We start from the raw sequence: 16,790 nt of genomic DNA, 5'->3' as shown, positions 1-16,790 counted from the left end.
ATAGGTCCATCTTCCACTCAGCCATCGGTATGTACATTAGGGGGGTCCAAAAAAAAGTAAAGTTGGAATTTTCATACCCTCACCTCTAGGATCATTCTATACCGAAAAAATATACCCCACTTTTTTTATTTTGAAATCAAAAAATCGTTAGAGGTCGCTGAAAGCGCTCAAAGTTTTTCGCGTATTTTATATGTGGTAAAAACAACTTTTCGTAAAACTGGTTTAGAATTCATGAAAATCAATATTTTTGGATCGGAAAACTCTGGTTCTCTTCAGGAGACTTCCAAAACTAATAGCCGATTGTATATTTAACCATTTTTTATTAATAAAAGATTTTTTATTGGTCCCCCCCCCCCCCTCACCCCATTGCATTTATTCGGACTTTTGGCGGTTTTTGGCGGACCTATAAAATAAAGTTACTATAAAAATATGGTTAAATAAATAGTTGGGTATTATTATTGGGGATCTCCAGAAGAGAAACAGAGAGTAAAATACATGGAAATCTTTGAGCGCTTTGAGCGACCTCTAAATATTTTTTGATTTGAAACTAAAAAATAACGGTATGTATATTTTTTCCGTATAGAACAATCATAGGGGATGAGAGCATAAAAGTTCTGACTTTACTTTTTCACATGCGTTTTTGGACCACCCCAAATGTACGCAAAAATATGGTTTATATTTAAGGTACAGTGGGCACTACACTTGCACATTCAGTGAAACCCGCTTACACTCTAAAACATTCTGCTTGGTCTTCAAGTGATAAATTTCAGTAATTTTTGCGTATTAGGGTAATTTTATATTGATCAGAGATATAGGATAGCTCTCTCCTCCCGTCCACCACTAGTTGAGATCTAACAGAGGTAGAAGCGAGTGCTTCAATGGCCACTTGGCTATCTGAAAAGAGATTCAGATGAATATTTGGAAAAATATAAGGTAGTTTTTTTGTCAAGAGTTTTCGCACAAAATTGAAATGGTTGTAAATAAAAAAAAGCAAAAAATATGCAAAAACCATATGCATTTCTTGTAAAATATACTGAAATATGCGCAATAAATAAGAAAAAACAGGTTTTTTTGCAAAGTATGCAAAACCAAGCATTTGCTGCAAAATATGCAAAAATATGCACAAACGATTGAATCCCATTTTAAAGGACATTTCATGATTCATAAAGCTAACTTAACCTTTTTCCTTTGAAGATGACCAATAAAAACATGCATTTACATGAGATTCCGAGCCCTAGACATAACTTTTCTTTATCTATTTTTTTTATAAAGTTTTTACAAGCTTTTATTTAACTTGTTTATCTGTTTAAGTAGCCGCATTGAGATACCTAAGCGGGTTCTTAAGTACCCAACCCGCCGAAGTACCTCAAAAGCTGTCATTTTTCATGAGGTACTTAAGCAGGTTTTACTGTACATAGATACATATGTATGCATCTATCTCACTTCTTCTTAATAGTGATGCTAAAAGACTATTGGTGTATTTCCATAGCAAGCAATATTTAATTCTTTACTTTTGAAGTGCCTATAACCTATAGGTTCCACCTACGTACATATATCACGATCCACACTCAATCGTACATTCGTGCCACACGATACATTTCGTTTACGTTTTTCACGCCATGTTGCGTTTCATCGCAATGCAAAAGCCATAATGCGATGACATTTAACAGCTCTTCCCTACAGTACATATCAAACTGTTCTAAACAGTCCTTCGCTATCTACCAACAAAACGAACCACAGCGCTGCCAGCCAACTGAACTCACTCGTTGCGCTTCAAATTTAAAGTGCTACAGCAGCAATATGCACCGAAACTTCGAGTTGGCAGTGCTGTTAGAATAAAAAATGATAAACAAAACAAAAAAAGCAACGAAGAGTTGTGGATTGCAACGTAATACAAATGTATCTGCGGTTTTGTTGCTTCCCATACGAAACATTTTATAGCAATCGAAGGCGCGTTTTCAAGCATGATAGTTTTGTAATCTCGCAGCAGGGTTGCATTGTGGCAATGCCAATTAGATTTTCCTTTAGATTTTGATGGGACATTTACTGCGTTATGTTAAAAACAATCATAAGTATAATTTCACTTGAGCACAGTGACTGATGGAAGGTAAAGAAGTAGAAATAAAAAATTATAATTGGCAATTCAATTTAGTAATTGGTTCTTGTTGGTGTGAAAACACGAAGGCGAGACTACAGAATGTGCAAGTTTTGGCCGGCATTGACTTAAAACATCGGACCAAATTAAAAGGCCATTTTACCTTGACTCTCCATGTGCCAAGCCATAATTCCATTATTTTTAGGTAGTCTTGTAGTCTACATGTAGCTTGATTAGGATCTGAATTAGCGAAGAAAATAGCACTGTCATCAGCAAATGTTGATATAATAGAAAAATTGTCAGTTGGCATTTTTAAATTTTTATTTGAGACCATCCAACTTCACTTTATCAAATGCTTAGAAAACATCTAGCTATACATTTAGAAGTACAGCACTGTTTTCTTCAAAATATTTTCTTATGCAGGAGGCAGTACCATGCTTTTCTCGAAAACCGAACTGGTGACTAGGAATTGTCTGGTTACACGTTAAGGAGGATTGAACCTTCTGTAAAAGTACTTTTTCAAAGATTTTGATAAAAACGGAAATAAGACTTATGGACCTATAAGAATTTAAAAAGTTTTTTTGTTCGCTTAAATCCTCAGTCGTAATCCTTTTTTTAGGATTGCGCAAGATTATTTTCAATGATTATACCGACTTGTCTTTATGCATTTTAACGCACTGAATTTCAATCCGCAGGAGGTTTTAGCCTTACACCTTCAAATGTGCTAACATATCATTTGATGTCATGTTAGGTATGTGGTGAAATTAGGAGAGGTGTGGTGAGTTGAGGTATGTTAACTTAAGGCGTGGTGAATTTAGGTGAGGTGTGGCGAGTTAAGATGTGGTGAATTAAGTTTTAGCAAAGAAAGTAGATAAGAAGAAGGGTCAACTCGTTATAATTGCAGCGAAAATGCGCAACAGGGGCGTGCCTTCTCTTTTGTCCTAGTACATTTTTTGATTGGATGAAAAGAGAAGGCACGCCCCTGTTACTCACTTTCGCTACAATTATAACGAACTGTCCCTTATTGTTATCTACGCTCTTTGGTTTTAGTAAGTTCAGGTTTTTATGTTTTATTTTTGATGTTGGGTTGAAACGGGCTTGAACCCAGGCCCTGTGGAATGGTAGCGCGTATTGCAAACCAGTACAGCACAGCGGGCGCCAAACAGAAAAACAGAATAGAATAAATTTAAAAAAAAATTCCTAAGGGTACGAAGACTTCCATCGTCACAAAAAGCGGACAGAAATTGAATTCTGGGACAAATAAATTCCTGAAAAATTGGAATAAACAAGTCTACGAAAAATCAAGGCATACAGAAAAATATCATCATTTGACGAAAACCGTGAAATAAAAGACTTGAGTATGGAAATGACCGCACTAAAAGCACAACTAGCACTCACTATTAGTGATACCAAAGACATCGATTTAGAACTTTTTAAATCTTTACTAAACTAAACCCAATATATGTAGATACTGGCAATCGCAAGCATGGAGTTCATGGACTCGGTTAAGGATTTTGATTATCATACTTGCGACTATAGCGCATTGGGTATTTTACGCACTAAAATTACTGGGCCAGCAGCAGATATCCTGACCAACCATAATACTCAAGTTAATTTCTACGCAATAAGCGACCGCTTTTCGTGTTACTGTACGAAATAAAATAACTCAAACAGGAACGACAACGCTTTTTGAATTCAATACCGAAGTGAGTAAAGTACTCAACTTCGCCCTGTCACAGAGCCCTCATCCTGGAATGTTCCTCATCGCTCATGATGATTTTTACGTGTTGTCCAACAGACGGAGCGATAGCTCCATGACTAATGCCTGGATTATAATGGAAGTAACGGAACGGACTGAACTGTCACTTAATTATCTATTGTATGGGCAATGAATTCGAACGATTATAATGCCCTTAAACGAAATGCAAAACGGATGCGTCTAAAATCAATAGATCCTTACGAATTCGCCGCGATTTTTTACGATTCGTTCCGTGCATTATAACCAAGGTATAAGATTGCCAAAGCCTGTAATACCGATTGTCTGAAAAAAATAAAAAATAAAAACCAAGGCGAATTTATACAAGGTACTGTTACTGGCGAAAATCTAAATTCGCCAGTAACACCACCTTTTATAAATTCGCCTTGATAAAAACCTTATCATAATTGCTGTCTAGTGATGTGCTGAGTCGATACTATTAAGTATTGATCGATAATCGGTACCGATTTAAAAAGTACCCAATACTTTCGAGACTCGGTGCTTAGGCTTCCAATAGGAACGCACATAGACCAGAAATATGGAATAAAAGCGGTTCAGGGAAGCCTAGCCTATCAAAATCCGAGTATAAGGGCAAATAAAGCTTTTAAAGTATATTCAAATGCTAAATATATATACATTTTCTGTCACCTTAGTGCAGAGAATCTCTTCTTCATAGTCGAAATAAAGTAGATTAAAAAGTTATTTGTATCTTTTTGACAGATATTTTGTTAAAAATGATGTCAAATAGGTGTAACTAACTTAAGTGTCGACTTTATTTTGACTATAAGTACGCCGCATTGCGTTTTAGACGATTTTCTTTTTCTTAACTTAAGATTTATGTTATGAGGAAGGTTTAATACACGTATAGAATCGGTATTGGGTACCGAAATCTTTCTGAAGTATTGGGTACCGAGTAATTGGGTCCGAAAATTGAAAAAGTGGATGAAATGCGGATTTTGTCCGTTTACCTATGGCATTTTCGCATACTTTGACGATCCGTTTTCACACTAAAATGTGCGGCAGAAACTTATGTACAGACAAGTACATACCGAAAATTGTTCTGAAACGGATACGTTTTTGGCTGTTTTTCTGAAATTTGGTCTGATTGAATTTGTCGTTCAATATGCTTTCCTTCTGCACTTCACAGATGGTTTTTCATGGTAAAAAAAAATAAGGAAGCATATGACGGAATTCGAACCTGGCCCTTTCTGAGAGCGGCATGCTCCTCTTCAGGCGCAGCTGCTGCTAACTACGTATACATACATGCTTGCAAATGTTTAGCTTATTATTGTTTTGAAATAACATAATTTCTACGAACGGATACGGAAAATTGTGCATTTCTCAATGGGCTAGGATCCCCGTAGCGAATGTCATGCATTAGTCACTTAAGAGTCTTGTACGGAAAAGTTCCGTCTTAAATGACTTTGGGCTCCGTTTGTATGGAAGTCGTTCATAACTTTTTCACATAAATGGTAATTTCGTCGTTGATGTCATCTGCATGACTTTGCCATGCAGTGATCATTGATGACATTCAAGCGACAATGTCCTGCAATGAACTTTTTATAAGTGACCGCTGCAAGACATTGTCTGTTATAAGTCTTTGATAGGAGTACACCTGCATGACATTGTCACCAGTGTCATTGTCAGCTATATGTCGTTTAGGATTCACAGCAAGTGCGACGATGTCACTAAATCCTCATTAGTGACGATGTCACCGGTGACCATTTTCGCTACTGGGATAATACGCTCGATATGTACGTAAGTATGTACATACATATGTATGCATGCATGTAATTACAAACAAGCATTATATTACTTTCTGAAGAAGAAGAAGCTATCTATGCATTGGCTTTAAAACTGTAAAGGAGAGTGCTTTCAAAAGTGCTCGTATATCACATGGAGTAAAGACCTTTTGGTTATGGCAACGCTGAGAAGCACGCTTGTTACACACACACCAATACGTATAAGAATTTTGCCCATTGAGGTAGTTGTTTGGCAGCAAAGTTGTTACCTTTTGTTTGTGATTGAGCCAAAGACGCACTCGGATGGAAAGGCATAAATTAGCGATGCACGAGGGAAAATGCCAAATATACGAATGTGGAAGCGAAAGAATACAAACTAAAACTAATAACCGATTATTCTAACAAAGTCACAAAACTCAGCGCATCACTATTGTGATTTCTACTGCGCTTCAAAGTATGCTGCTACGACAAATATGCCGCTACAATTTTTTTTTTTAATTTGTGTGCATTTCCTTGGCACTTAAAATCTAGTTTTTCTGGTATATTTTTAGGCGCAGTAAAAATCACAATAGGGATGCGTTTAGTTTCGTCACTTTGTTAGAATAGGGGGGTAAGTTTCTTTAGTGAGAGAGGGAAATTAGTTTTCATTTCTGCCCGTCTCCACAGAATAAAGTTTATATCTTGATACATATGTTAGAATATAAATATGTAGATGCAATGGAGACCGCTCATTGCTCTTCAAGAGCTATATACCATATCTTGCCATCTATTGCCGGCAATTTCGGTGGTTTGACATTACATTTTCATTTGCATGAAAACTTCGTGGCGGCAACATTATTGATATTTAAATATACATAAAAGTAAAAATTGAGAATAGCCTATTTTCCCAATTTTTAAGCGACTAAATCCGGCAAAAGTACCTTTCAGAAGCCATCTTACAAATGCTTATATCAAGATATAAAAAGCACACACGAATATTGCCACTGATATAACTTATATCTAGCAACCAAAATGACAGCTGACAGCAACTCTTCCGTCTCTAGTAAAGCGGTGAGTGATATACTGCACAGTTTCTCGCCTCTTTTGGGGTTTGCCTCTATAGTAAAGTTCAATAACTCTCTCTCCCTAATTTCCACACTTGTTTGTCAGCCCATTTTCACTGATTACTCTTGAATACTCAACTATTGAGTTAAAACAAGTGGTGAACAAAAATTGGTATTCCAGAAAAACTTGCCGGCGTTTGCAAATTAGTGGTGCGCGCTGTTCAATCTGAAAATATTGGGCATCACTGAAAGTTTTATTCCCTCCATGACCTTCGTTTACGGTCTCAATTGATTAAAAGCGAGTTTTTCAAGTAGGGTTTAAAATTTAACTGTCTTTTATAGTCCAATTCTGTTTCGGTGACAAACATTTGTTTACTGACAAGTATAATCTTTTTCATATATTTTTCTGTAAAAAAAACTGACAAGAATTTGTCACCGATACAGAATAGAGGCGTTAAACACAAACTTTGTTCTCAGTTCTCAAGAAATGTAATTAATGGGCAGATAAATTTGGAAAGAAAACAATCAGACGGGCCAAGAGAGCCGAATATTGTGATTGGTCGATAGTATGATTTGACTTTTCGACTTAAAATTCCCTCACAATGTCGTCTTTTGATTTTCTCATTATAGATACCTATTCAGTAATATTTTTTGTTTACCATCAGACCATTTAGAGCGGATTCATTATGCTGAAGACAACGAATATCGAAAGCCAATTAGCATCACCCTGAGAATTAAATCTTTTTAGGCGTTCAGCTCATAAAATTTAAATATAGCTGAATACATCGGGGTGTGGGTTTCTACTCTAACCTTTAGGTGCTTTTTCAGACCTGGCCCATACCAATGTCATTGATTTATTCGTATTTTTTTTTGCTGACTGTGTATAATGAAAGTGTAACATTATGTCACATTTGATAGCAACATTCGTTCAACATTCGCGAATTTACATATTTGGAAAAATTATCATTTGTGTGACTTATCTTTCAAGAATCACAACCGCTAAATTAATATTTTAATGGTCTTTCGAAAGCTTTCCATTGTCAATTTCCGAGACCTGTCAAAAAAAAGTCATATTTTACCAGAAACAAAATACTAAACGTCAACAGGCAACACAGAAATTTCTAAATGTCGTTGAACACATCCATCTGGCAACGCTGTTGCTGTTGCTTGCCAACTCATTACAATATGCTCTCGCTCTGAGGCGCTACAGTTATTTACATTCTCTTCACTTTAAACTCCTATCATATTTGGCACCAAGCACATTGTACAGGTACCAGCAAACCATGAACAAATATAAAAATTGCAACCCTGCTGCTGCTACATATTCAATGTGCCTTGTTTGGCACTGAAGTTTTGTACGAAGACACATATGTATGAAATTAATTCAGTATTTATGAAGAATAATTGAGTTTATTAAAAAAAGGGGGTGGCATATCCAATACAATCTGGAATACATCTTCATACTGGTTACATATCTGTGGAAGTATTTGTGGAATAATACTAAGCGTGTATCTACCCCAAATTGAAATATGTATATAATTTGATAAAAAAATTACCTAAAAAAAAGTGGTTCTAAAATTAAGACATTTACATAGGTATAATGTGTATATTTTTACGGCTTGCAAAACCTCTTAACAAAAGGACAAGAAACATTTTTTTTTTACAACTAAATACATATGTCAAATTTTTATTTAACGTATTCTCTGTACATATACTTTTTATAAAACCAAATAAAATTTGTACATATGTATGTATGTATTTACTTTAATGGAGAAAAAATTATTAAAAACAAAAGAGTTTACAGTTTTATGGCTTAAAGTTACACTAAGAAAAATTCACATTGTTTAACAGATCTTTATTTAACTTTGTAAAAAGTAAGTTATTAATATTTTCTGCTTTAAGATTGGAATTATGCTTATTTAAGATTAACGAAAGAGCGTTGAAGGCTCGTTCCACTGAAGTCTGAGTACATGGAACAGCTAAAACCACTTCGGCTAATTTAGCTAAATCTGGCTCATCGCTTTTCAACTCATTCCAGTAATCTAATATGTTTGTTTGGAAAGGCATTCTTGTTTTGTGTGATAAGCCTTCAAGCTTCTGACGAATTGTTTGAACATTGGTTGGTAACTGAGGAGATTGCTGCGTCAATAAGTTCACTTTTTGTTCAAGTAAATGAAAATCATCGTTTGAAGATGGAGAAAATTCGAATTCCATCTGCTTAACCTCTGGTTCTGCATTAAATGTAGTATTTCCCTCCAAGTCGGTTAAAATTCTGCTCGTAGAAATTAAATGTGACTGAAAAAATAAAATAACAAAAAGTTGTAAATAATATTTTATTGATCACTAATTTGTGCACTTACTTTTTTAATAATTTAGAAACTAATGGCCTTTTTCATAAAATATAAAATAGGCTTAAAGAGCTTTATAAATTGACGTTTTCATATATTTTTCAATTTATAAACCTTTTATAAAGCTACTTTATTTTTTTATGAGTAAGGCCATAAGTATATACCATGATAAAAATATTTATAAGGTACAACTGCTGAGTAAAAACAAACTCAATGGCAGACGAATCAAAGGATAGGTTATAATATAGAAATATTGAAAAACGCAAACATATACCACTGATTTAACCTTTAAGGAAATTTAGCACAAGAAAATTTCGTCACCATTTCTTCAGCGCTTTTTAAAAAGAGTTTTTAATTTTCTTGAGATCTGGTTACTAAGATTAAGTCATTTACTTAAAATTATTCACCCCCCTATTGTGAGTGTCGATAAGAAGTAGATAAAGGACAATCAGGCAATTGTGAGTGTCGATTTCTAGTTCAATTATCGACCGTAAATAGCTTTTAATCGCTCATTCTATCGCTATAAAGTTTGGGGAGAAACGATTTTAGCGTGGGTCCCGCAACAGCAACTTTTTTTTTTTAATACATCTTTGCCTTTTCTCTTCTTCTCTGTATTTAGTAGAAGTCTAATCCTTAGGGCCCGTCCACATAGAACTTTGGCGTTGCGTTTGCCTTGGCGTCGCTTCAACAGCAGACTATGAATACATGAATTCAAATGCAGCCGTCCACATAGCCAAAGTTCGACAACGCTCACGCCAACACAAAGCAAAAAGAAGGCCAACCTCAACTTTTCGCGTGCGTCGCTCGTCAGCTGTTGCAAATAAATAAAATTATGTGAAACATTTTTCCTTTTTAATATAGTGCGGGCAAGAAATATCGTTTTTAATGCAATTATTGATATGAAATATAAATTTATCTGTCGTTAGTATGTTAATTTAGTGGCCCAAGCGTTCGTTTGCCAAGCGTTCATTGTAGCAAGCATACTTTTAACGTGCGCTCTGTCAAACCAACGCCAACGCCAAAGCCAACGCGAAAGTTCTATGTGGACCGGCCTTAACATGCAAGCTCTTCGAAAGCACTAAGCTCTTCGGTCAAAACCATGGAAACGGTAGATTGGTTAAGTCTTTTATTGCTATCGTTTCATACACTGAGTTGGTATGATCCCTGAGCGCAAAACCTTATAATCGCTGCTAACTTTAAAACTGCTGGAATTGATGTTTTTCTTGCACCAGGCGCCTATTTCATAAAAGTGACAATACTTGGAAAGCGACAGCGAAAATATTGGAACATTGTCGACAATGGTGCTGACAATTGTCATTCTCACAAAATTTTCGCGACAATAGCGACAAAACTAAATAGCTCTGTCGGAAAGTTTTCACAGGAGAATTTTGTAAATTTGATCATATTATAATTGAGCAGTTTGAGAAGAAATTTCATTATCAACATGTCGTCTTCAAGAAAACAAAATAACTAACTTCTGAGGACCATTTTGCATTTTTAATTCCATTATAGATTAACATTTTAGCATGCAGAAGCTTGGTATTTTTTTATTTTCACAAAATTCGCATACCAATGCTGAACAGCTGATCAAAATTGAAACTCACTTGAAAGGGAAAAACTGAAAGCAAACCGCCAATTCAAGTAATAAATAAGAGTGTGTTAGAGAAAAGTTGTGAGTGTATTGAAAATTGAAAGGGGAAAATTAAATGTGTAACGTCCCGGTAAGGAAGCAAAAATTTTCCTAAGTACTTTTTCATCAACAACTCACAATAGAGCAGTTTTTTTCACTTTACAACACTACGCAACAGGCCGCGTATTTTTTAACCGGTATAGCTGAGCTTACAAATGAGTGCAAGTAATATACATACATTAAAATGTTCTTACCACTGCTTGTTTTCTTCGCGATTCATTAAAAAACGGCGAATCCATATAATTAAATCTTGGGTCTATATATAAAGCCGCTACGAAAGTATTGTTATACCAAAAATTCTCGTTTCGTAATTGCATTGCTTGCAATAAAGCGCTGGCGAAGATATTGTTCGGCATAGTTTCCAATTTAGTTTCACAAAGCAGCCAATCTCTGTAAAAATCTCCGATTACATAGTTTTCTGTTTGCAAACTTTTTGTACATTCAGCAACAGGCTTAAACGCAGCAACAAAGTTTTGTATGAAATCCCACTTTATTTCACATTCAATTTTATACATTTTCACAAATTCTATCAGGTTCAGCAGAGAAGTCAACATATCGAGTGTTGAACTCCATCTAGTCAAGTTATCTAGTGTAGGCATGGGGATATTTTCAGTAAACGTTCCATTACGAATTATTTGTCGAAGAAAATTAGTTGTTTCCCTACACTCGGCCACTTCTGCTGTTACAGTTTTATACACATCATGTGCAACTAATTGTAGTGTGTTTTCAGCACATCTCTCCACTGTTAGTACCGAACTTAATCTATTGTGAATTTCCTCATATTCATCAGCATCTGTGATCTCATTTTGCTGCAGCAACTCGGAAGTTTTCACAACGTTCGCTCCATCGTCTGTAGTAGAACAATATATCTGGATTGCATTTATACCAAATGTATTGAAGTGTTTTAAGATTTCTTCGTTCAGAATAGGTGCCGTGTGCCTATTTTCTAATTCCACCATTGCAATAGTAAAAATGTGTATTTGAAAATTTTTAATGAATTGTACATTAATGACCAATATACTTTTATCCATTCGCGAGGCTATATCAAACTTTATGCACAACATTTTGTCCTTTAGTAAATTAGAGAGATTTATTTTCATTTGTTCCGCGCACGAGTCAAGCCTTTCTCTTATACTCGTCGAGTTTACTCTTATATTAAACGCGTTTTCATAAGGCTCTATAATTCTTTTGAAATATTTTTCATCATCAAAAAGTGTGAGCGGCATGGCGTTAACGGTAATCAATCCCACACAGCACATCAAAAAGCCATTTTGACTTAAGTTAATTTTGGCTTTACTTGGGGGTTCTTTCGGCGCACACCTTTCAAAATCATGTTTGTGCACTAAAGCATAATGCCTTTTAATATTGTGCAAAATTCGACCATTAAAATTTTTTTTACACAAAAGACACGTCGATCGATTTGCCTCGCGGTCGTACGATATGTACTTTGCTAAATTAATTTTCGATTGTTTAGGCATTTTTAAAACACAAAACAACTAAACTGCAAAGCTTCTTACACCAAGCTTTTAATTCAGAAACTGAATTTAGAAAAATCTATGAGAAACAACCAAACAAGCGGTGCATCAAACTCAAAGCATACACAAAAAGAATACTCAATGAGCGCTCTCTGCTGCTTCAACGATTAAAACTAATGAGGGATGAGCAAAAGAGGCAGAACGCTCTTTTATGAGGAGTAATATTTTGAGTGGCATGGGCGCGTGTGGTAAATATTGAGGCAGAAGAAATAAAACTAAATACCTAGTTGAACAGCGGTCTGTTGTTTTTAACTCACAAAAGTGGAAATCCAAATTGATTGTTCTTGAATTGAGTTGCATGGAGAGGAAGATGGAAATTTTATTCTCAGTGAGGAGTTTTTGCGAAATACTCCTTTGTTTAAGCGGTTGTCGCGCCGCTTGAGTGATACAGATAACAACACACTAGCATTCTAGCTGCTTCTGTTGGTGGCCCCATGTACAGGGTTGCCGTTCTCGGCTTTTCCTACCAAAATTGGTAGGTTTTTTCTCGTTGGTAGCGTGGTAGGACGCTTAAAATTTTGGTAGGTTTCTTTGCTCATAAAACAGAAAACATCTCTGGTTGTAGTGTGTCGCTTTGTCTGCACTGTGAGTAGGCTTGCCAAATTCGGACAATATCAGTTTTACCCTCATTCTGTTTCTTGGATGGGTCCTATTTTTTGCCAAATACCTTAAAAAACTGGTTGCTCACAGGCATAGACAGAATTTCACCAACTACCTTCGGCGATTCCCTGAACTCCGTATACGCTTTAAAAAGTTGTATCCACTGGGTATCTAAAGGGATATCAAGTGATTGAATTGATAGACGGCAAGGCAGGTTTATAAAAAAGATATTTTTCTTTGAAATGCAGTGGCGAATCGATAATAGATTAGGTTTTTGAACCAGCTCTTGGTAGGAAAGAAAGTTTTACAGTGATAACCCTGCTCATGTAGCGAATTTAACGAAAAATGAACGAAACCAAGTTAACTGCAGCTAAACGCGAGCAGCAGACGAAGGCTGCACGATTTGCTAGCGGCGGCGTAGTTGTGCATGTGTGTGTACGCGCATATACTAACACAAATATATTTGTTTAACAAATGTACGTGGGGCTACATGTGCTGCACAGTGTTATATTTTTGAAAAAAAGGAGACAAAATCAAAATCTCAAGAACGAGAAGATAGCACAATAAATGTAACTAGCTTTTGAAATGGAGAGTTCAGGAAAATTTGTCTCATTGGAAAAATAAATTACCTTGACCTGTAAAATGACATTCACATATAGATGGTTTTAATTTATTTTTCGCCTAAAACCAATCAGCAATGTACATACTTTGTAAAAAGTTTTAAATATGAACATATTTTTGCAGTTCTTGTGTCAGGGAATACACTTCAATGGTTACTAAATCCTAAAAATGCATTCATTTTTTTTTTTTTCAAGTGCATCGCATGGTTTCAGGTGGAGAAATAAACAAAATTCAAAAATATACTACTTTTCGTTCAATCAGATTTTTAGCATGTCCTTCAAACGCAAACTTTTTTATTTTTTTTTACCTAAAAACAGTTTGTGATGAATGAAAAAAAAAAATTTTGCCCTGGAAGCAAGGTACATTGAACAGGTAGTATCAGTAGAGCAGCTGATTTGATTTATTTTCAAATTATTTGGTCTCGAAAATGTCAAATATTTTTAATTTTTTCTCACGAAAATTATAAGTTGTTAAAATCCATTTGCTTGTGAAACCTTTTTCCATACAAAACAAGCGATTGAATAGCAGCTTTTGGAACGTTCGCCCAACTCGGCAGCACGACCGCTGATTACTGGGCCTTGCAAAGGATGGATCAATGCTTCGAGAAGCAAACAAATTTACTAGGAAAGAAAGTTGCATCAATTTTTATTTTTTCCAATTTCAATTTTTTATTTTTTATAATTTTTTGTATTTCACATGGCACGCTTTGATTTAGAAGAAAAAATTCAGAACAGTTGTTGACACTTTCGATACCAGAAGCAACAACAAAATACACGCAAATGTTGTTTTTGCTCTACTGATACTACCTGTTTAATGTGCCTTGCCTGGAAGTACATTATTTGTTGATTGTGGGTATGTATTTCCGAACAGGGAAAAACATTTGTTTTCTTTTACTTTTTTGGACCCTTGTATAGCACATAATTAGCCCTATATTTAACCGAAAATATTCGTAATTTAAGAGAGTGACGTTATGTGATAAAAATGGAAGTTGATTTTTTTCTTTTCTTACAAAATAGCAAAACTCTGCGAATAGTGAATGGATCTTTTAATGAAATTTGTTTTAATATTATTTAAAGTAATTCTAGTTGTTTTTAGAGTATTTTAAATTAATGCAACTTGTTTCAATTTTCCTTTACAACCCCAAGTGTGAAACGTTACGTGACACGGCGTGACGTGACATATATTTCCATCGATTTATTATTGTTCAAATTGTTTTTAACTAATTTTTTAACGCGAATAAAATATGAATTTTATGCCAAATATACTTTGAATTTTGACTTAAGGGTTAATTATTTGGAACTCTATGATCTATTATGTTGCAACTATATACGTAAAAATCGAACCAAATCGAACCATAAATATGGACCATTTTCCGACAAAGTGTTTCTGCTTACATAACCAGTACATATTTTATATGCTTTTATTTTTTTCTGCACGGTAGACCTTCCCATGGAAACACCTAATATTTTACAACTAAAAACAAACAAAATTTTTGCATATGTACTGCTTTCAGGTAAAAAAAAAATCTTAAGACCTTTTATATTTGAAGGTCATTTTTGAAATCAAGGCAATTCTTTTATCCAAGGGAACCATTTTTGCTGAATTCTCTATCTCATAAGCTTTAAAATGCCGTTACATGTCTTTCGCTATCTCTTCTCGTTCTCGGGATATTTGATTTTATCTCTTTTTGCCTAAAATAGAACACTGTGCACCGTATGCAAACAACCAACAAAAACAGAAAAGTCGTAAAAAGTGGGGAAAAATGTGGGCAACGGTGTCGAACGACAACAGCTGCTGTCGAACTGTCTCTTTTTTTTTGTTTGCTGGCTGGCGGCCACAACATTGGTGACCGTTGCTGCTACAATGTTGCTACAAATGTGTACATACATACATTCATATCTACAAACAAACATGCATATAAAAATTCATACTTACTAGAGCTGCAAAACTATCGATAGTCATACCATTCGATAGTTTCGATATTTTCAAGAAAACTATCGATACTATCGTTTAGAGATAAATAACTATCGATAGTCAAATAAAAATAAACTATCGATAGTATATCGTATAAATTTACTAGGCATATTTGCATTGTTTGAGATTTGTTGTATATGGGGCGCCATTTTTACGTACATACGCGTACACCTATCCCATAGGAGAAAAAATTAAAATTTTTATTTTGAACAAACCGGCCGAAAATCTCCAAGAAATAATACATGTGTGAACTCTCTTCCTTCATTCAAGAAAACTAATCATATATTTGATAAATTTTTAATATTTCTTGCACGAGCCAATTGCCAGCCCTAAATTCTGTGAGGTGGACTTTCTTGATAAATAGGAATATCTCCATTCGATAGTATTTACAACTATCGATAGTGACCTGAAATCGATAGAGCCATCGATAGTTTTGCAGCTCTTATACTTACATACATATAGTGCCGCTTGCGTATTTCGGAGGAATTTCTTTATACGGTGTTCCGTGAGGCGATTTTCCAGGCAACTTTAGATGCGATTAGTTGAATCAAAAGTTGGCTGCACCCTAACTTCATTGGAAGCGATTAGTTGAAAGGCCGTTCACACCAGGCGAATGTTGCTTTCAACTAAAAGTTGCCTGTAAAATCGCCTCATGCCAACACCGTATTATGGCAAGAGATATTATACTGAGATACATAATATGTATGTATGAGTGCATTCAATCCCGAAGCATTTTAACAAACCCAGGATTTCGGGATTTAAAAATTCTATTCCCAGGATCCCGAGATTTTTCGGGATTTCGACTTCATCACAACTTTTTGCATTTTACGGTAGGTTCGCCTTTTTCAAACCACACAGATTCATTGTCACCACATTTGGTCTTAGGGGAGCATAATGCTTCTTAGTAAAAGAGTATGTAATTTAATGTTTAAATAATTTTATCCTAAAATATCTATATTACTTGTCAAAAACATTTACTCATATTTGCAGAAATCCTTTTCCAAACAAAGGCCAACAAAGTAAAATGAAGAACAAATCTGCAACACTGTAAAAGCTTGTTGTGTTTTCCATTGCTACCAGATTTTTCGTTATTACAGAGTTCTTGCACAATATATTTTAACAAGTACAGTTACTCAGGCAGGTCCTGAAATTCACTTTCAAGTGCAAATGGCTCAAGTTCACTATGAATCCAAATTTTGATGTTCTGTATTTCTCGTGTTTCATGTCAAATAAATTCTTTTTTTCGTTTTCAACATCTCTTTCATTCTGTAAATCAGGGCTGCTCAAAATTTTTATATTGAAGTGAAATCACAATACATCTACGAAATTTATGTGTACATTCCCACCAAACAATTTGTGTTGCCGGCAATAAGAAAACGTGTCGCC

At 35.1% G+C, this 16,790-nt stretch overlaps 1 protein-coding gene across 1 annotated transcript; it reads right to left on the bottom strand.

The window, feature by feature from the left end:
* Positions 1-8,443: 8,443 nt before the first annotated feature.
* On the bottom strand, positions 8,444-12,183 carry LOC118739960. Its single transcript, XM_036471462.1, has 2 exons — positions 10,869-12,183; positions 8,444-8,931 (listed from the first exon to the last, which is right to left on the bottom strand). The coding sequence occupies exons 1-2, from the start codon at positions 12,150-12,152 to the stop codon at positions 8,461-8,463; spliced, it is 1,755 nt and encodes a 584-aa protein (XP_036327355.1). The 5' UTR covers positions 12,153-12,183; the 3' UTR covers positions 8,444-8,460.
* Positions 12,184-16,790: the final 4,607 nt, after the last annotated feature.

The sequence above is a fragment of the Rhagoletis pomonella genome, unplaced genomic scaffold (genome assembly GCF_013731165.1).
Source record: "Rhagoletis pomonella isolate Grant_MI unplaced genomic scaffold, Rhpom_1.0 Rhpom_scaffold_00005, whole genome shotgun sequence".
Lineage (NCBI taxonomy): Eukaryota > Metazoa > Arthropoda > Insecta > Diptera > Tephritidae > Rhagoletis > Rhagoletis pomonella.
The sequence above is the reverse complement of the archived record's forward strand: the minus strand, read 5'-3'. Positions and strand labels throughout refer to the sequence as shown.